The 22,186-nt window shown below is 33.8% G+C and overlaps 4 protein-coding genes across 5 annotated transcripts in view; 2 read left to right on the top strand and 2 right to left on the bottom strand.

The window, feature by feature from the left end:
* Nucleotides 1-40: 40 nt before the first annotated feature.
* LOC112458401 (circadian clock-controlled protein-like) lies at nt 41-5,504 on the bottom strand. The gene is made up of 4 exons (XM_025022022.1): nt 5,399-5,504; nt 1,903-2,283; nt 1,530-1,679; nt 41-1,446 (listed from the first exon to the last, which is right to left on the bottom strand). The coding sequence occupies exons 1-4, from the start codon at nt 5,457-5,459 to the stop codon at nt 1,298-1,300; spliced, it is 741 nt and encodes a 246-aa protein (XP_024877790.1). The 5' UTR covers nt 5,460-5,504; the 3' UTR covers nt 41-1,297.
* Nucleotides 5,505-8,003: 2,499 nt separating this feature from the next.
* LOC112458402 lies at nt 8,004-11,315 on the bottom strand. The gene is made up of 6 exons (XM_025022023.1): nt 10,243-11,315; nt 9,828-10,106; nt 9,420-9,683; nt 9,163-9,289; nt 8,924-9,079; nt 8,004-8,205 (listed from the first exon to the last, which is right to left on the bottom strand). Exons 1-6 carry the CDS (start codon nt 11,086-11,088, stop codon nt 8,084-8,086), a joined length of 1,794 nt encoding a protein of 597 aa, XP_024877791.1. The 5' UTR covers nt 11,089-11,315; the 3' UTR covers nt 8,004-8,083.
* Nucleotides 11,316-12,128: 813 nt separating this feature from the next.
* Nucleotides 12,129-13,826, top strand: LOC112458380 (protein takeout-like). Its single transcript, XM_025021983.1, has 3 exons — nt 12,129-12,259; nt 12,906-13,146; nt 13,329-13,826. Exons 1-3 carry the CDS (start codon nt 12,163-12,165, stop codon nt 13,768-13,770), a joined length of 780 nt encoding a protein of 259 aa, XP_024877751.1. The 5' UTR covers nt 12,129-12,162; the 3' UTR covers nt 13,771-13,826.
* A 3,594-nt stretch (nt 13,827-17,420) lies between these two features.
* Nucleotides 17,421-22,186, top strand: part of LOC112458366 (protein takeout-like) — a 7,105-nt gene continuing 2,339 nt past the window's right edge. The window contains exons 1-3 of one of the 2 annotated variants that reach the window (XM_025021968.1): nt 17,421-17,622; nt 17,699-17,881; nt 21,689-21,781. In XM_025021968.1, the coding sequence (XP_024877736.1) occupies nt 17,758-17,881; nt 21,689-21,781 (217 nt within the window). In that variant the 5' untranslated portion in view covers nt 17,421-17,622; nt 17,699-17,757. Of the gene's footprint in view, nt 17,882-21,688; nt 21,782-22,186 lie in introns of both variants that reach the window. The other variant, XM_025021967.1, reaches the window with a different exon arrangement.

Genomic DNA, 22,186 nt, shown 5'->3' with positions numbered 1-22,186 from the left:
AAATTAATACAAAAATTTTATTTGAAACATTTCTTTTAAAAATTTTTCGTTGGCGATATATTTAATATACTTTCCTTTGACACTTTCTCCACATATGTGACAATTAGTATTTTAAAGTTTAAAAGAGAAAGGTACATTTAAAAAATATTTTTCTTTCATTTTTAGGAAAATATTAAAAAATACTAAAACGTATTGAATAAGAAACAGCACGACAAACTGCACATAAAATGCAATTTTAATGCAAAAGAATCGTATGGATTTGATTGAATAATTACATTTTGTTAAATTTGTACACATATCAAAATTATGTAAATATTTCATAAAAAAGTGCAAGGCAAACAAAATACAGCTTTAGAATAATCATAGCTTCAAGATACTTTAGAATAGTCATAGCGCACATAAGTTTCTCAGAATTGTCTTTATAGACCTGATTCTATATCTTTTGATTGCGATAATCACCTTGTTATTCATTCTAAATGAGCGTGAGCAATGATTTAATAAGACGAATGAATAAGGTATGAATCATGAAAATTAGTATTATATAACAAATTGATTTTTTTTTCAATATTGATAATATCACTAATATCGTATAATTGTAAAACTGTAACTTCTCAAAAAACTTACTTTAACTATATTAAACCAAAAAAAAGAGAGAGAGAGAGAGAGAATCATGAAAATTTGGGGATCATGTTATTCATGTTTAAATTATTGTACGGATAAATGTGTGTTTTTGTAAAAAAATGTTTTATATGTGCGATTTAATTGGACGAAAGATCATCATAAAACATTTTTGCGCTATTAGTATAATCTTTTTATTGATCTTATACAATATATGTATGATATTTATGTGCAGAATAGTTTTAACTATCATCTATTAAAAATAGATATAACGAGCAAATGTATACGTATGTAAATAACAATTTGTCAAATAAAAAACAGAAAACGTCAGCAAATCAGTTTATGTAACATGTATTTTCTTATAATCCTGCTAAACAAAAGAATAAACATTTCAATACTTTTCACGTATAAAGGTGTAAAATGTCTCTTTGAGATTCATGCACAACGTGATTAATTAATAAAATATCTTCTTTGGACATAAAATAACAATTCTCTACCGACTCACCTTCTACCTTACCAACTGGCTACCAACTGGAAAATTATCACAATGCGCGATAAAAAAGTAGATAAAAACTAAATCATCAGATTGACTAATACTCAAAGTAATATTCGTCATTTCTATCCCTTTTTTTATGAAAGACCAAACGATATATCGAATTAAACGTCTACTATTTAAGAACTAGGGCACGAGTTCTTGCTTAGTAAGAACACCGAGTGCTCTAGCGGCTAGAGCTTTGCTCACGGTCGCGGCTGTATCCTCGATAATTGGACTGGCTATATCCAGGACTAGACGGGGATTCGCATTGAAGAACGTTGCGGCGGCATTGGCTAAAATACAGAGATAATATCGAATGTATACTTCTTACGTAATTATTAAATGTTAAAATTCTAGACATGATTTGCATCCGTACCTGCTAAAGTGTGAGCAGGAGGTGACTTCAGTACGATATTTCCATCGCCGACACGGATTTTAGTAACTAACTTGTCGATCTCGATCCTCTGCACGCCGTTTTTATCAGTAATTTCTTTAGCTTGCGCGTTTACTTGGGCATCAGTGTCAGCTGAAATAAAAAAATATAATAATCAGAAAGAAATACAATTTTTAAAAGACTATACACGCTAACATGTTAAGTAACTAATATCCAGCTAGTTTTACACCAGCATCAATTATTGTTTTCATTGTTCAAACTTTATTTAAGATTTACAAAACGTAATAAGCTCTCTTCATACATAATGTACGTTAAAATATTTATATATCATATTTTAATTTCTTGGGAAACTTACTGAAATTTCCTTTAAAGTTACCAAGTCCGCTTAGAGGCAGCAACAATAGCCTACCCTGAACATCGTAATCGCCGCTTACATACATATGAGGCAGTCGAACCTTGATGAAAATCGTTAAGTCATTGGGATTCGCTTTGAGATCCTGCACGCTGTAATTCGTGCCGCCGTAAACACGAATCTGGCTCATGTTGGCCCTGATTTTCAAGGATTCTAAGTTTCTATCTACGGTCAAGGATGGCAAAAATAAAGGATCTAAAGCCGGTAATTTCAATGAGGGCACTCCTTTGGCGAGATACGGCGTGAGCGCTTGTAGCTGCTTTACAACACATTTATTGTATTCCGACAAATTGTTCGTTCGCGGGCATGTCGTTACTCCAGGAGCTGAAAATATTTATTGCATGTTAATACTAATATTAGTATAATAATTTATTTATATTAATTTATCCATATTAATAATTTATTGCATGTATGTAAATTATTAAATCAATAAGAAAACAAAAGACGTATCGAATTTTATATTACAAATTTCAATCTGCAGAATAGCGAAATTTCATAAATAGTAAAAAGATTGTTGGAGCTTTTGATAAGATTAGATCATTGCATATAAAATATAAAAGGGATTAATATACCACATTCATCCGGAACATAAAGCTGAAAAACGTTTCTGATTTATAATTCTTCCCGAATATTTATAAACTTCCTACATGTAATTAAAATGAGGTGCGCAAATGTCTTCTCATTCACTTGAAAAAGATGAAAGACATTATTATCTGTTTCCAATTATATTTTTTTTCTTTTGTCGGAAATTATTAAAAAATCTTTAATATAAAGAATATTGTAAAAACTAATATATTATATGCAACAATTCAGTTCAGCAAAGTTAAACAGGTTACAATTTTTTGCAGGTACATTGTACTTGTTTCCATGCCAAGTGTTGTGAAAGATAGTCATTAGACACCTTTAAATGAGCAAACGCAGACATTACACCCTGTTACGACGTCGGTTGAGCGAACGCGATAATGGCAAGAACTCGACGATGACTAAGAGAGCGGCTTTTTTTCCGGCCAATCGGTCGGCCGGGCCTAAAATCGAAAGTGCACGGTAGAAAGTGAAATTACGAAGCCGGCGGGCAAATGATCGAGTATTTCCCTTTTTACTTTTTTTTATTGACGCTTAATATGTGACAAATTTATGTATGTGTCACGTGAAGCATCAAAAAAAAAAAACGCGCGTGGAGCGAAAGGATCTACCAGCAAATAGATCAATAGTCTATTTTTGAATAATGGGGAAAGATATATGGCGAACAAATATAAAAATTGACTTCTAAAAAAAGACTCCTCCACTTTCTTGTCAACTGTTAAATTGAAATCTACAATTGATTAAAAATAGAGCACACTCAGTGTATGTGTGCGAGACATTTAAATATAAAATTTTCTTATTTTTGAGAAAAAAGGAACGAATATCTCTAATAAATGCAGATTTCTAGTAATTCTTAATTGAACTTAATATACGCATTTTATCGTAAGATATGATTTCTTATCTAATAAAAATCTTTACTCTTATCTGTATATTTGCCAATTTGAAAATTAATTATTGCTGTGTTTGGTTAACTACCAATGTGCATAGTAAATATTAATTCTATTTTTTCTTCTGAAATTACAAATTGCGAATTGGAAGAGTATCAACCGCGAAGCAATTCTGGGTGGATTGTTAGTAGAACGACAAGAACATTCTTGAGAAAGGCTTATTTTGAGAAAAATGTAAATGATAGCAATAAACTCTAGAAAAAGCTTCCTCTATGAGGAAGCAAAAAGTGAAATAACAACTCGCATTTCTCTCGCCAAGAACAAGAATGCGTTCGAGATTATATATATCGTTTTACATGCCACGAGTTCGAGCGGCGACAGGAAAACCATTACACAAGTAAAAGTGCAAAATTAAATTGCAAATTACATTGTCTCGCGTTGCAGTACGTAAGAGTAACGACAGTATCGTTCCACGTAGCAAGCATATCCATCCGATTTTCCTTCGATTTGTACTTCCGGGTTTTCTATTGATATTTCTCAATGACGGCCGGCACACTTTTATGCATCATAAAACTGCTCATGTATTATAGGTGCATTATATGCAGGAATTACGAAAAGAGAAGCGATAATTGCGTATAAAATATGTCAACACTTCACGCGTTTAGAACTTTTCCGATGAGACAAAATTGCGTCAGCTTCTTATCTTCAGTACACGTAGGCACGTGTGTACATTTAAATATTTAATTTTATCTAAATTAGTTCATATAACATCACTACTATGAAATAACTATAAAGAAATCAGAGGGTATTTATCACTTAGCCTCTGTGTGTCACATCTTACCTTCCTGTCGAAACAAGTTTATATGTCAATAAAACAGTGATTTGTAGACTTTGCAGTCTCCGACTTGTAGAGATACATATATAAGATCTAGTTTCAAGCCCCTTTTAAATTGTGTCTATTAAATATAATTGTAGAGAGATCTTGCTTATTCAGTGAATAAACGCTTTCTTGCAACGCGATTTAATCACAGGTTAAAATCTTTTTCTGCGTAGCATGCATAAATTACAAAGTCAGGTTTTGCAAAACGTTTCAAATTACTCTTGAATTAAATGATCGATTTCTTAGAACAGAAGTTAGAAACACGTTTGTCTTTCAAATACGAAATGTCAATGAATGACGAAGCCGTGAGTAATTTTATGTAGAAAAATGAAACAAATATAGTCAATAAATTCTTTGTATAAGTATAAAGCATTCAAAATCAAGGAAGCCTTGATTTTGAAGATTTATCGGATGTACTTCAATTGAAATTAAATTTTGATTTTGCGTATCTTTTCACAGATAAATTCACAGGTAACAGTAGACATGATACACAACAAGTTATGATCTTAATATTCATAAATACCAACACGAACAGAAACGTTTGTCTATGAAAAGAATGAAATTGAAACTTGATTTCACACTTGATGAATTTTTTAATCAAATTTTCGCAAAAAATACGCATGAAAGAGACTTTTTGTTTTTTCTCATTATCAAATAATTTACAACTTGTTTATATTATTTGCATTAATATGCCAATCAATGCAAATAAAATAATCAAGAATATACAGAATATACAGAATTCGGTCTAATTGCCATTTAGCAGCTACATGGCAATTGATCTAATAATGGCTTTTGTTCTTCTAGCTGATAATAGCAATTAAAAAAATATACTGTTTTATCTTACTTTCTTTTTCGTTGCGTAAGCTCTTTCAGTACTTTATTGATCTAATTATATAGACTGTGTCGACAATTATACTGTAATTATATATATACAATAATACAATTTAATTTAATACATATAAAATAATATAATTTAATTTCATTTAATTTGTTTTTTATTTATATATAAGCAACAGTGATCAATAGTTTTGCTATTTCCACTTTATATGCGTCGAGGAATATAATTGTGCTTTTATCAATAGAAACTCACGCAGCTCCGACACGGCGGTCCTGGCCCAAATGGCAAACAGTACGACTCCGATCAGCATCATCTTCTCAATGATCCTGCGTACCTGACCACGGCGTATTTCGGCTATCTTTTTTTTTTACGTCACGAGATTGCGCGTATTCGCAATTAGCGACAGCGGTATCGAAAATGCGTACGATGGCCCCGTCGCGCAGATATATATAAAGTAAGTGTACTTTCTCCGCTGCCACCCCACTCGGGCGACGACGGCGAAGGCGATGGTGAATTTATCACGGTAGAATGCCTCCTCTTAACTCAGTCAGGGCCGTAGCCCGTAGCCAAGCTTGACACGCGTATACACATGACATGCACGGCGTGCACGTGACCGTACACGCGGTTTACCCGCATCCGCCGGAATTACGGGAGTACCCTGAGTATTACAATCTCGCGACATCTCCGCGTAACGATGGGGACGTGAACCTTTTCGCGACGTTCCAAGGATGAGAACGAGACGCGATCGCGCGGCGCGGCGGCTGTTTACGCATCGTGATTCTATGGCGGGATCACTGCAGCTTTCGAAATGCTGCTGCTACAGCAACGTGCATGTCCATTTTTTCTCTCTGCACGGCTAATAGCATCCCAAAAGAAACTATACGCGATGTAACACGGGATAATGTCAGCCTGAGGCCTGAGGCGGCTAAGAGCCATTATATCAGATCAAGAATCACGATCCCCTTGGGCGATCTCCTGTTCTCTATAATGCTGACTTTAAATGAGTTTTCCTTCTTTTAAGGAACTATCAGGGGAACTATCAACGTCTTCTCGATTCAAGCCAATAATAATCATGTCTCTTTATCAAATATTTAAGACATTTATGCAATAATTTTTGCATCTTAATATACAAATTGTCGAGAAAATAATTCAAAACTTAGGTGAATAATTCTCAAACCGATTAACAATGTTTAATCGTTACTTGCTTTTTAAATCTCAAGTCGTTTCTCAAGTCTGTGTACATCTCACGCGTAATTATATGGCGTTATTAGGTCAACACATAAATATTATTTCATCTAATATGTCAATCAGCTAAATTCATTTGTATAATTTATTCTATTCAGTAAATATTGAGCAATTCTGTTAGTCACATAGCAACGTATATATCAATATAATTAACTGATATTTTTCAATTTGGCATAAAATTACGATTAAAGTATAGGAAAATCCTACTCACGTTCCGCATTGTTAGACACGAAAGATCATAACAAGCATTCAATTCCAGTTACGTAATACAGCGCATAATAAGATGAAGTAATATGTAAGTGGTTACATATGTAAGCGTTACATATGTAAGATTATAGAATTACAGCGCATGCAAAAGATAGGTACAAAGTTACATACGGAGATTACGATGCCAAATGCTGAAAATGTCAATAAAGACTTTCAGGCCATAGGCCAGGGCCGCGATCTTATGGGCATGCCCTTTTCTTTAGAGATAGAGAAGTTACTCAATTGCCGAACATAAAATTTCCCCGTTTCTCTCCTACTTGCTCCCGACAGCTATTTATACTCTTAAACGGATTGACTTGTGATTGACTTCAGCACTTCATGATTAATTTCTTATATCCATGTCTCCGAGACATGCAAGTAATCAAGAATTCCGCATGCACGCACGCGATTGTGAATCGTTCTCCTTTCCGCGTTTCTCGCTAACCATTTGCATTTTTTCTGTTCTTAGCAATCGTTGTAATTGCTAAGGCTAACTAAGATCCTTGATGATCATCCTCGTGGCTGCAAATGCTTATTAAGCCAAATTTTCGTTTCCTCTTCATCGATCTCACACAATCATGTAACATTAACGATTCAAAATTAACACTTGTGGGAAACACTTGTGTATAATAAATGAATAAACAAGGAAGTAAAATGAGTGGAAGGAAAAAAGAGAGAAACACCAATGTGATTAAAATGCAAGTGATTAAAATCATTGCAAAGTTGAATCAAGCAAGATTCAAAGAGCAGATACCTAGAGTCTACGCTTTTTTAATAATTTATTATTATTGTGACTGTAATGAATGTGCGATTCTGTATCTGCTCATAGGCAAGAAATTTGTACACGTGAAGCACAAAAATAATTCATTTACATATTTCGGAATACAAAACAACTTTCCGGTCTGCTATTCTGCTGTTACAGTCGAGAATGATGCTATTACTCAAGTTTTCTAAGTGCGATTAATGCGATTATGTAATGAATACTGAATCCCTTTGTAAATCATATGCAATAGCAATAAGAGAGAAAATGTTCATAAAATCTCCTCGCTTTTGCTGTTAAAACTTATTTTATTGACATGTTGTAGTGAGAATTAATTCAATAAAATTAATAAAAGTACGATTTCTCTAAATTAATATATCTTGTATACACAATAGGTAAATAGATATAAATAAATAAATAAATAAATAAAAGGAAATAAATCATGCAAATAACACATGCGTATATAATAAGCGCAATTAGGCGCTAATAGCAATTTAGAAGTATATAAATTTATAATAGATTTAAAAAATTAATAAACGCCTTAAAATAATGATGAATAAAGTATGAAAAGTATCGTACCCAACCTCCAAACAAATAAAATCAAGAAATAAATATGCATAAAATAAAACATGATTGACGAGCGGAAAGACGATGTAAAGTTCTCGATTGCCTCGAAAACGGACTGATTAATTGACTGGCAAATCCTTATACATCCTGTAGATCAACGCGTCAGACGTTCTCTCGCTGAGTCCCTTGGTCGCGAAGTCGTCGGCGAGCATCGCGGCGACTGCCTCCGCAGCCGTTAAACCTAGAGGAGAAGAAAGAGACGAAGGAAAAAAAAGTCAACGACAGAATGAGAAATTAACCGAGTTAATGTCGCGCGAGATCGTTCCGTTACGAGCTCGTTCGGTCGCGTTCGCAAGAAAGTGAGGACTTTTACTCGAGTATGTCGGCGCACACCTACGTATATACACCTACGATCGATTCCGACGATTCGCGACGCGTTGATTGTCATGACATATACATATATCCCGTTCTCGTTTCCTCGTGTTACAAAAACAGAACGGGTACGGAACATTTTAAAATATAAGTCACACGCGGACTCTCTCTCCTGCTCTTCTTTATATGTATAATAAGCACATGTACTGTTTATGGTAATCGACAGCGGTGTCACAGGATACCTGTGTGTTCGATAAGCGGTATCGCCATATCGGCCTACGCGGCCTACGCCACTTTCCAAGAAAGAATTCGGCTTTTCATTCTGCCAAGTAATTGCGGAAGAGCCGCGTCGCGCAATAAAAACAAACGTGATTACACATAATCGGAAAAAACCGGATTTTTGGCTATCAATCGATTTAGTTTGGCAATTGATAAATCATTGTGCTTATTTTTCTTCTCTAAAAAGGAGAGTGCTACTAATTTTATTTACTTCCGAGAAAAGTAGGCACCGAATTTTGCGATAAAAGCAATAAGATGATTTAATCGTCTTGTCGCAAATCTATAATATTTAAATTGCTCATTCTTACCATAACTGAGAACAGCCTGCACCGGTCCCTTCTCGTCCATACCTTGAAGACTGATTTTCTCATCCTTCGCGGATAGCTTCGCTCTAGCAGCACGGACGATCACCAATTCTTCGTTGATCTTCTTCAGTTCCAGCGTAAAGTCGCCCACTACATCGGCTGTTGAGGCAATGGAAATATGACGCTTTTTATTATTTTTATGCGCAATCTCAGTGATATTGGAATACGAGTATTTTTCTTACTGAAGTTCCCGACGAGTAGACCGTTGCCGTGTAACATCTCCTTCCCCACTTTTCCCAGAAGCGTGTACTGAGACTTCACGCGAAGCAGCGGAACGCGTATTCTCAAAATCACATGCATCAGATCGTCCTAAAATGTTTTCAGACGTACAAGTAAATTACAGTATTCTTGTCATTAGATAAATGTGTATTAATTACAAAACACTTTCGAACGATCCTAATTTCTTGCTTGAGAATCAAGGGTGTTTAAATAATCCTACTTCGGATGTTTCCTCAGGATGCGCTCGTTTCGTTCTTTTGGTATCATTGAGATTACTATCATTTTTTGCGTCTATTCCATAATGATAGATCAGCTGCATGCCTTCCTCGAAGTACCCTTGCTGCTCTTGATAGGTTTTCGCATATCTGGTCAGATCCTTCAATCTTTTGGCTTCCATCGCAGCTTTAACCATGTCGTTTCTCTTTCTTAGGGCTTCACCCTCCGTAAAATTGTAGTTAATGAATTTCGTGCTCTCCCGAATGTTCTGTAGTACAGAGATTTGCAATTAAAACGTCTTGTAAATTATATGAAAACTTTGTTGAAAAATGTAAGTACAATTTAATTAGTATCTACAGTTTATTTTAAAAAAGATCCCGCGTAAATTAAGGGGAAAGAAATCTTACAATACCTTCATGACGTCTTCGATGCCGTATACTCGCCGATTCTCTCCGGCATCGGTACCCAGATTACCGAAACGCTTTACGCTGCCGTTGGTTTTCTCATCCGCGTAGACGATGTCGATGTAACCCAATCGCTCCCTCATCCCGTTTCTCGACGATTTAACATTGCCGGAAGATGCAACGTCCGATCGGTCCGAGTGCCGAGACTGTTCTCTGTTATACAACGCAGGCGGTCTTACATCATCCCGATTTTTCAATCTGGTCTCGACTATTTCCGACGCGGAAACCTGTTTTAATAAATTTGGTGATTTGAAAGTGTTGTTGCATATCGATTACACTTCATTTTCTTAATACACGTGTGAATTACATAAAAATATTACATAATAATGCAAGTAACATTGTGACAAATAATTAATATCTTACCTCAGCATCCCCGACTCGTTCACCGTAATATCCAGCATTGGCGCGTTGTCGATCTATATATCGTTGGTTGCCCTGATTTCCTCTAAATTGGGCGGCCTTTGTATCGTCGCAATCGATCGTGTCTCCACTATTCTGCAAATTTCCGCGATATCCTTGGAAACCTCTCGTTCTCTGCGCATAAATCGGCTGAACGTAAGCCGGTCGCTTGAAACTCTCGATATTCCCAGAATTCGTCTCAAAATTGTTCGACGCTTTCAAATTGCCTCTGTAAAAACCATCAGACGTGACATCGGGACGGAGAGGAATTCGTCCATCATACTGCCGACTTTGCTCGAACGTCCTGCCGTGTTGATCCTGCTGCAATCGGTCGAAGCGAGCATCTTGATATCGCGAAGAGGGCCTTATGTCAGCAGCTTGATTCGTGGGCGAAACGACGGCTTCAAAACTCTCCTTGGGTATACTGGGTTCCCTCATCATAGTGTGGAATCTATATCCGATAGAATCCACATCTCGCAGGTCGCTGTAACTCACGTATCCGGCCTGAGTTTCACTCAGGTTGGACCTCAGTCCGCCACGAGCGATGTGAATACTCTCCAGGACCGATCCATTGAGCCCGACGACCTCCAAGTTTTTCAGGATCACTCTGTAATTGGCGTCGCCCTCGGACTGATCAACTTTGATCAACGGCACCCTCAACGGGTCCAGTCTGCCTATTTTCGTCAAGCCTCCGGACACCGTCTTGTTCCAGAGCATCCGGGACATCTCCAGTAACGCGCATCTCGTCAAAGTCGTAGCGGAGAGTACCAGAAGCACATGAAGGACACCTCGCTGCGCTGATCTAACCATTTTGTCGAGGTTGATAATTTATTTCAATCCTGTTACAAGCGTAGAGTCGAGCGGAGAGATTCTTCGGGTATCTTCAATAAGGTATGTCAAGTTCCCACACGTAAATCGGTTTATAGATTAACACAAGTATGATACCGATGACGACAAATATCAGCAGAAAGCATATGGCAATCGTGCACATCAGCATGCGATTCAACATACGTTGCTCGTTAGTTTTTGATGCGCGATTCTAAACGGCATCTTGGAAATAATCGATGATGATTTCTTGAAAACTAATACTCGAGAAGAATCGGCAATCGCGCGCAAACATATAGATGACTGGTGTGGTCTGCAAGCCGGCGATGCTGGAGGTTTTTATAGTTGATCATGGAAGGGCATAGAGGATCTGGGCCATGGACCAGTCTTATATGATGCTAGCTAAGTGGCTCTTAGTCAGACATCGATATATTTTCTTCGATCAGTCTGTATAACATTTCCTTAAATTCCTTCATTATGCGATAATGGAGAGCAAGGTTTTTGAACAACCTTCCGTCGACACACTAAGAAAAAAATTTTGTTGGAAAACGCAAAATCCAACTGAAATATTTAATCCGATACGTTCAACTAAACATTAGTTGGTTTAACTAAACGTTAGTTGAATTAACTAATGCTTGATTTAAAATTTTAATGGTTGACATGAATGAACTATACCCTTTTTAGTGCAACTTAATAATTGCTGAATCAACCATTGCATCAACAACTATACAAATTTAATCCGTACAACCAATTATTTTTCTCAGTGCAGATATGACGAATAATTATCATAGATATAGAATTTCAAATAAGTATATGTTTCTCAATTGGATGTTAATGAGCGATTGAAAATTAAACCACATTGTATTGCACATCTATGCAAATTTAACTATGTCACGAAGAAGAAAAACGTAAGTCGTTTCATGTCGAATAAGCACATCGATTCGTCATGGGATTTATAAAGAGGGACAATGTGAGGACAATTATCGCTTAATCAGCGCATTGCGACGATCGACATTTGTGTAAAGTGACATTTCGACGTATCGACGAATTATTCTACGCATGGAATTCATCGTAACCACAATGAACACCAGCGCGAATATATGTGCATTCTTGTTTCTAACAATTGGATTCGTCGCAGGGAAAACTTGTGATATACGTAAGTAATATCGATTATTTTATAAAATAGTTTATTTAATGTAAATTTTTTTTATTTATACGGTTATTATAGATTATTGGATAGACGAAATGTCGGTTTTATATCAGTGATTTTCAGATAATTTCTAAAGAATATCTGTAATTAAAAATGTAATGTTTTTTTTTTTAAGAAGAAATCATGTTTATAATTTGATTTCTATTTAATTTAAGAAGACCCAAGAAGAATTAAAAATTTATTTTTTGATTGATAGACGTTTATGCATTTGTGCAATTAATATTTACTTATTTTTTATATTAGCCTTCTCTTGTGTCTTCTCTTAAGCGTGGAATTTAACTATTCACGTCAGTTTCCTATAATTGAATGTATTACGCGTAAAAACTAAAATAAAAAACTGAAACATCGCGCAAAAACTCAAACACTACTTTTATAAAAAAATCACGTTGCTTTAATATGATGCTATTAAAATGTAATATATGCTATTATCTCAAGTTTTTATTAACCCATTTTTCAACGATTTATATATTTGTGGTATTAAATATTAAATATCACTTAATTGTTGAGTTATTAATATAAAACGCGTCGTTATTTTAATCACGCAACGTTTGCGAGAAAAGAATTGCAAATCGCAGACCATCTTTTTTTTTAGCATCGTTTCTGAAGATATGCCACCGCAACGATCCGAAGCTGAACGAATGCGTAAAGCAAAGCATCGACTTGTTAAGACCTTATCTGAAGGCGGGCATTCCAGCATTGAAAATACCATCCTGTGAGCCACTTCGCGTGCCACGGATTGAAATTAGCCAGTCAGCCGGTCCAGTTTCCATCAGATCGACGTATACCGACATTGAGGTTCAAGGTGGAACGAGTTTCATCTTAAAAAGCGTTAAGTACGTAAGTCGAGCGATGAACCAGATTGAGAAACGAGTTAAAATTCATCCATAGCTCAAAAATCTGATGCTTGCAAGAATATTCTCTCATCTTAAACTACATATCAAATCGCATTAAAATTATTTATATCACAAATCGTCGTAAATAGTATATACAGAATTTATTTAGTCATCTTTTTCAGGGTCGATGTCGATGATAATCGCGTTAGGTTGAAACTATACCTTCCACGTCTTAAGATGAACGCTAGCTACAATATAGAAGGAAATATTCTGATGTTGCCTATAAACGGAAACGGATTGATGCGTGGTAACCTTTCGGATATTGACGTCATATCCACTGTCCAAGGCGAGCGTTATCAATCTCGAGAAACTGGTGAGACTCATTATCGGGTCACCGACTTGTACGTAGACTTCAACGTTGGACAAGCCAATATCCATATGGACAATTTGTTCAACGGTGACAGTACTTTATCCAATGCCATGAACCTCTTTTTAAACAACAACTGGGATATTGTGGAGGCCGAAATTAAGCCAGCTCTCGAGAATGCCGTTTCGGATATCTTTAAGACGTTCTCGAATAAGATTTACTCGAAATTTCCATTGGACACATTGCTGCCACCTTAAACGCATTTTCGTTTTGCACTTATTCTTTGTATGTAAATAGATTGTAGAAATTATTATTTACCTGTTTAGTTCCTTACCTTTGTTATCATGGAATTATGTATATGCACCTGTTTTCATTATTCTTGTTCAAAATGACGAACAAATTCTGAATGCATATATAAGTAATTGATTTTTTCGTAGCTTAAGACGTCATAGCAAATACGTCGAGTCTGAACACGTAATTTTAACTAGATGTGTGTAATATTAACCTTTAAAACCGGGAATGTAGTTTATATAATCTTGTGCAGCTAAAAGCGTAAATCAATACGTTTCCTTAATTAGTGTGAGCAAACATCATCAGCATTTTAAATGCAGTTCTACTTGTAAATAAAGCGCAAAAATGTAACGTATTCAGAACACTCTTTTGTGAATGTTCTGAATAATACATGTATAAATAATATCCAGCTAAAAATAATTCTATAAAGAAAAACTAAGTAATAAAGTAAAAATTAAGTAAATTAAGTAAAATTTTTTATTATATTCTCTAGAAAGTCTATTTTAAAATTTGGAGAATTAATAGTATTAAGTTTAGATTTCTATCTCGTAATGTAATTAAATATAAATAATATAATTATATATAAATTTAACGTTTTTACATACACGTATGATTACTAAAATATACAATAAAAAACTTTAAAATTTTATTTTAAAAAATATTAGAAAATAATTTATCTTCTTTAAAATTTATTTGCAAAAATCAATGTTATCTTTATACACTATTTATTTATTTTTTAGATTTTTTTCTAGTACATGTAATTATTAATAAATATATTTGAAATAATCAAATATATATCATCAATTCATAATTTTAAATACTTGTATCTTTTCGATATTATTTATAATTTAGACAATCGACATGATTTTATACGATCTACAAGTTTTATTCTCCTTCACGCTGTTGACCATTCTTACAGCTGAGTATACTTGAAAAACATCTCTTAGGCTTTCGAGAATAAAAATAGAAAGTTCTCTTGAACGATATAAAACACCTGTTTTTGAAGAAAACATCTAAAATTTAATCAAATTTTATTATTGCATTTTTTTGCAATACTAATTAATTAATTTATTATTATAATTGATATTAATTATAGTTTTACACTATGTTTTTACTTTATTGTCACAGTCACTATCATGGAAATCATGTATTAATAAGCGCTCGACAAGTACTGAAAATTGATTACTACATGAATAATTTTATTTGTGTGAACAACAAATTTGATATTTTTAATTAATTTGATAGCACGATAATATACACTGCTTTATTTATGTTTCTTTACACAGTACATTTGGATTTAGATTCCTTTCTAAAATAGTATTTGCAAAGGTCAAATTTGAAAGTTATTAAACTTTTACACACATAACAATTAAGATGTATGTATAATTGCAAATTAAAAATTAAATCTTATTTTAATTTATATTTTATAATATATTATATGCAGTATCTATATGCATATACAAACAACACAATCAAAAGATTTTTGTATATCATAAGGTAAGATAGAGATGTGTGTCGAAGTAAACTTGTCACTATGCAAAAAATGTTACAAACTTTTAAACTTCAAGTTATCTGTTCAAAAAGTTATTTGTCCGTATGTTGCGACTCAAGAAATGAACATTAAACAAATATTAATGTTAGCTAAGCTGTAAAAATAAATAACAAATTTGCAATAAATGTGCAAGTTATTTGAAAACTTATTTAAAAGAAAATATAATATTATTACCATAAACCAACTAACATATGGTAATTAAAGGACTATGAGAGTACAACGCGGTTATCCTTGGTGGTACATAATCCTATAAATAAAATTAATTTATTCAAATTATTATTATAAATCTTGTATGTGCGTAATTCAATGATGTACTTTAATCAATTATTCCATTAAAAATATACGATATAATATAATATGACCTTTTTTCAAATATTAGCAAAATCTATTATAAACCAAGAACAAATAATGCGCGAGCAGCAAGTTTATTAAAAATTATTCAATTAAAAAAATAGCAATTATATATATATATATATTTTTCGAACAATTCTCGTTCGTATAAGTTTGCACTTGCATATAAAGATTTCTTATACCAAAGTTCTGCATTTTCGGTCTTTCCCACTGCAATTCTGTCGACAGTCTCCTCTTTTACGATGTAATTATGAAACTTTGTCGCAATCCTTTTCAAGATCGTTCCACTTACCTCACGCTTAATTGTTGTTTATATATGATGCTTATCTTGCAACAAAACGTGCGACATAAAAAAAACATTCTAATAAATAGTTAATATTAATGTGCAACTTTTTCGAGTGTAATATAATTGTAGCAATTAATAATTATAATTATAAGTATAAGTATGATTGCAGCATTTATGTCTAGTCATTGTAAAAAGAAACTGAAATAATATCGGCAAACTGGTTTACCATATCCTTTGCAGAAGGTCAGTAGCTTTTTTTCAGTTAAAGGTTTAACTTTTTAGTTAAAGATTCTCAATGCAAAAAGATTTTTATACACTACATAAGGTGGAAAGGGGATAATTGTACGACGTCGAGGTGAACTTGGTTGTCCACTATGCAAAATTTTTACGGTATGTACGTCAAGTTATCTGTTCAACAAGTTATCTGTTCGCATGTTGCGCACGATTCAGGAAACGCAATTGAAGATCAGGTTCCTCGGAGGACAAATCTAAAGAGACAATGGAACATTAAAATGATCATGGCCGATCAAGTTCGTCAACAATCGTCGCGGAACAAAGGCAGCCTTATTGATTTATTTCATTGCTTTGACGTTAATGACGTTCAATGACCGCGCAATTTTTATCCAATAAACATAACATCGACTTAAATGAATTAAATTAAAAGTATTAACAAGTAGGGAAATTATTTGTAAAATGCTGCACTTATTCAAAAATAACAATTTTGACGATGCAGGTGTCTCTGAATTTTGTATAGCAAAAGATATTATAACTATAAATCCTATTTTAAATGCTTTATAATTTACATTAAATTTCAAAATACAATTATATTTATAAAATTTTATGTATCATATATATTTCAATATACAATATACATGTATATTGTATATTTTATACATACATATATACATACATATATATACATACATATATATATACATACATGTATATTGTATATTTTAATATATATTTCACGTAGGTATTGTATTTTTAATTCTTTAAAAATTTTTTTAACGGCACATCAAATTATAAATAAAATTTGATATGAAATCTAAAGCAAATTATGGATTATTTAAAATCGGTAAACAAAGAAAATACGAAAATTGTGAGAATAATCTTACAAAAATAAGACTTTGTAACATAGTTGAGATTTAATGTAATAAAATGTGATGTGAGAAAGGCAAGCGATAAAAGTCATGAAGATCCACGGCATTATTTTCCCATAGAATTTTTCGGCCATAAACGCAGAGCTTCGACAACAATATCCAATCACGATTGTTGTGATTGTCGCAACCGTATGTAAATTTTCCATGTGCAGCCGGTCATAGAACATCGGTTCAGGGCGCGTTGTCAAGGCAGATGTGGAAAGAGGTGATCACGACGGTTGGCTCCTTAAAGTCGGTAGGCAGTAGTGGCACCTTCAGAGTAGGGGAACCGCGCATATAAGACAGGATATGAAGGGGTCCCGTCCTTAGTTTATCAAAGTAGCCGTAGAACTCGTTGGCAAGAGCCTTCAATTCTCGTTCGCATTAAGTCCCTTCCCTTTATCGGTATCCCTTTCGCGAATTCATCGACGTCGATTATTTCCTGTGCGATCTTCGAAGAGTTGCCGGAAGCGTTGCCGGTGTTCAAGTTAAAAATCTCCATATAAGCGCCCCACGTGGGGAGGGGGTAATCGATCGCTAAGGATCTGCTCGCATTTTTACAGACGTAAGGACGAGAAAGTGAGGAGTGTCTCGTGTTTCTCGGAAAGAGTGGACCGCCAGGATGGCCTTCGCGAAGACAGCTTCCACTCTGCTCCTAGGTCTCTGGTGGGCCATCTTGGTGTCCTGCAAGGACCAGAATGTCACGGAAGTCAACAGCGGGTTTAATGAGCCAGATTTCCCTACTCGTAAGATCATCGTTTCAAATCATTGTTTCCTTCTAATTCGTGTCATCAATCAATTGTCAAATCATAATTACTAAATTGCATTTCACACAGTCGTTGGAAGCTGAGATGCTAAATTGAAACCGATTGCTATGCGGCATGCGCGTTTGTTAGTCATAGACGCCGCGGTGGTAATATTCATTAGATCCTTGCTCGCCCATGACACCGCAACGCAGACGCATACAAATTGTTTTCGATCGGGTTTTAAAATTGAAAGCAGCAATAAAAATACTAACATTATGCACTTTGGCACTCTAAACGTTTGTTAAAATTATAATTTTAACCTATATTTGCATTTTTACGACTACTTATAATGATTTATTTGCTAATTTAAATTTTAATGTCGAATTTCAAAGTTACAAAACGTCATATAATTATTCAATAAATTATTCATTAAAATCTTTGAAATTTAAAAGTAAAAAACCATGGAAGAATGAATATTATTTCACGCACTTCTGGAGAAAAGTTCATTACTCTTCTATTTAACAATTCTTACCATATTAACACTTCGATACATTAGGGCTCATTTATTTAGTCTATAAAATATGCATTTATTTTACATTAGCATTTATTCTACGGTAAGAAGAAGAGAAAGAGAGAAAGAGAAAGAGAGAAAGAGGTGGTCGTGTTGATTACGTTTGTACGCGAAAGATAATAGGAAATGATTACGCGAGAGTGTAATCTTACCTCGTATTTTCATTTACGTTTTCCGGCGAACATCTCGAGCATATCTGCCTTTCTCTTTCGTCGTAATCCGAAGAAATACAAACAATGGGCGTACCCTATGATTACGTGACGGAAGCCGTTGTCTTGATTGCACCTGCACTCTCCGCTATTGTGACTGCGCCAACCATCAATCACGCGAATTTTTCCGCGACGTTTTACAAATTCGATCGAAGCTATACGTTTGACTTTCGTGAATCATGCAACTGATATTCTAACCAAGATATTTATCCTGTTTTGTATTTTGATGCGTAGAACAGGTTTTTGCATCGCTGAGGTTGAAAATATTTTTTGAATTCCAATTATTCCATCAATATGCAAATTAGATTTTCATGAATTGTTTTATATTATTTTATTATTATATCTTTACCTTTTATATTACAGTTCCCTACAACAATGTAAAACTAAATTAATAATTGTATAAGCAATTAAAAACAATTAAAATTTTAAAAAGCGACGCATGAAAATATATATAAATATTTATTTATTATTGCTATAAACAAATAATTTTAATAGCAAAGTTATTAGAATTATCATTATTAAAAATGTTATTTATTTAGATAACTTATTTTATTTTTTGTTGCAATTAAAAAGTCAGAAATGATACAAAATAAGCACGACTTTATCTATTTTTAAATCTAAACAAAGCAAGAATCTCATATTGTTATTTATTTTAATACCCGAATGAATAGATAAAATATTAAGTTGGAATCCTTTCATAAATTAAACATACTGCATAAAAGTTAAAAACATGGATAAATGAACTACAAAAAATATGATCTTGATGACTAAAAATAGAAGCGATATTAAAAATTGAAGCTTGTTAAAACAATTTCAAAAAATTCAATGATATCGCCACGAATTTTCCGTGCTAATTCCGATCAGTTTATTTCACGCACAGTAATTAATTGTCTTGTAGAGATGTCAATTTTTTATCCAACAATAATGACAGCCAATCTGACAAAATAATTCGCGTGTGTGAAGCGCGACACCGGCTATGGTGGTCCGCCGATATCATGTCTCGGAATATGGCGTAACGTTTCTCGGCGACGTGGCGAAGGTTATGTCAGAGATTGCGTAATTCTCGGTGTCGAGGATCGGCAATCATCCGGAGAAAGTACCGGGTTAAAGCCGGTGTTACAACGATGTACGCAAAACACCGCCGATTCTCCACTGCGTGTACTTAACGTTGCATTCGAGTGACGATATTTCTTCGAGGTAGACACATCTTGCACCGGCAAATTAAACTCTAAACGAAGCAAGGGTACACACAAGTTTAAATCAGATCTTCTCTTCCTCAGTTCTCGGGAACGTAAATGTTTGGAAATAACTGCTTGAACGAGCGCTGATTTATCTGCGAGCTCTTGTTACGTTTTTACCGAATCTTTGTCCAGTAGCATTAGCAATGTCTTCCGCTTTCTGAGGCCGGCGCGTCTGAAACGTGGTTTATCGTCGAATTCAAAATCACCACTTTTAAATTGTTTAAAGTAATATTACACGCGCTACTAATCACAGCGCTCTTCCTACATGTTCCACTAATCGACTTTCTTGCTTCGGCAGCAGTTTTTCAACGACGAAAGTGATGAAGCAAACACGTGAGGGATATAGGCAGATTTTCTTCCTCCATTTTGGAGCAAACTAAGAGTGATTATATATTATATCCCAAACCTTCTCAAAAGTAATAATCCAAGAATGTGCGTATTCTTTTCTATTTTTTTCTCTCTTTTTTTAATTTTTGCATTGTAATACATTTTTATGTATTAGCATCATAGCCCATTGCTATACTTTTTTCTTCTTTGTCTTTTATTTTTTCACGTGTTCGGTCGAGTCGAACGGGTGTCCCAAGTGAAAGTGGCGATAATACGTAATAGTTATACCAGTGATGCGTCAAATGTTCCAGATTCCTACGCAAAATATACTTAATAATAGCAAGAAAAGACTAAAATGTCTTCAGTCTTTAATACAGATTTTAATTTACAAAGGTCAAGTGTTATCACATTTAGAATTGTCTCGATTGCTCGCATTACTATTTCTCCTTCCTTCCCATTTCAGTCTGTCGGAATGATCAATTAATCGTTAATAATGCAAGGTTCTTGAAAATAAAAGTAGTTATTAAAAAAGCATAAAAGAAAACAAGAAGACCTTGCAGAACAAAAAACGAACTAACAGCGAATGCTTTTTAGTAATAATTTATCCATTATAGCGTGATAATATAGGTAACTTTATTCATTAAGGATAATAATAAAACGTATCATTAAATTTTTCACATTACATTGCAACTGTATGCAAAAACCTTAGTGCTTTCTTTAGATACACGGGAATACATGATCAACTCGAACTAACAATTATATACACAATCACCTAGACATAACTAATTAACGAGATATATAATTACACTCGGAAAGAAAGTATCAAGTTAATAAATCGTTAAATATTGAAGTAGATAGATAGTAATCTTGAGAGAAAATCACTCTATAAATTAATTTTTCAAATAAGTATTTATGTAACAAATATATACATTTTTTACATTATTTAATATTTTATACACTATTAATATTTCACCTTATACACCTTAATATAATATTACATAATATGTTATAAAATAAAAATAGTAAATTATAAAGAACGCTATTTTAAAAGGTTTTGCCATTTTGATACAAAAGTTATTCATGTATTCCGTGTTCTAAAAAAAAAGCACATTTTATAGCCCATGAAGCCAAGGAATTTCTAGTGATGTAAAATGATGTTTTTGTAGTTAGATCGTAAAATGTAAAATACATAAAAATCAGCAGAATTTAAATGAAACAGTATCTGTATACATTTAAATCCGAGAAGAATATTACGTGTTCAGTGTTTAGAGAAGACGTCCTTAAGAAAGATTAATGGGGACTATCGTGACAGATACGTGCGTCGCCTATAAATGTCGCAATTAGTCCGTTGCTTAATATCGTGATACATGTTATCATTATTAGCATACCTATTATTAATTACATAATATCTGTTACATAATATTTGATCGCCTGCAGTCGAGTTTTCTTCTTTTTACAGCCGAATACATACTACCGTGCAACAGGAAAGACCCAAAGATCGAGTCGTGTTTTCTTAGCACGCTCACTCATATCCAGCCCTATTTGGTGAAAGGTGAGTGAAATGGCGATTCATCAAATTAGCGAAATGCATGATACGAGCTAGAGGAGATATAGTAAGTAGCACATAATTGCTTCTCTCTTAATTGACAATACTTTTCTTTTATAATGTAATTTAAAATCTTAATGTAAACAGAGAAAATAATACAGTGTCACCAAAAGAACTTGTAAAAATAACTTGTAAATTTTAGATCTTATAAGATTTATATTTTTCCCGATATAAAAGCAAGTTTAATTTCATTCATTGTAGTATTTTTTTTATTTATCTGTTAATATCTTGCTTGGAGTTACGATCATACGAATTGTCATTTCAATTTGAGCGATAAATTTTAATGTACCTTATAATATTTGTTGTAAAATTCTTAAATAGGTTTAATATAAAAAAATAACCGACACAATG

This window comes from Temnothorax curvispinosus, unplaced genomic scaffold, assembly GCF_003070985.1.
Source record: "Temnothorax curvispinosus isolate PA1 unplaced genomic scaffold, ASM307098v1 QBEX01008837.1, whole genome shotgun sequence".
In the NCBI taxonomy this organism is placed as follows: Eukaryota; Metazoa; Arthropoda; class Insecta; order Hymenoptera; family Formicidae; genus Temnothorax; species Temnothorax curvispinosus.
The sequence above is the reverse complement of the archived record's forward strand: the minus strand, read 5'-3'. Positions and strand labels throughout refer to the sequence as shown.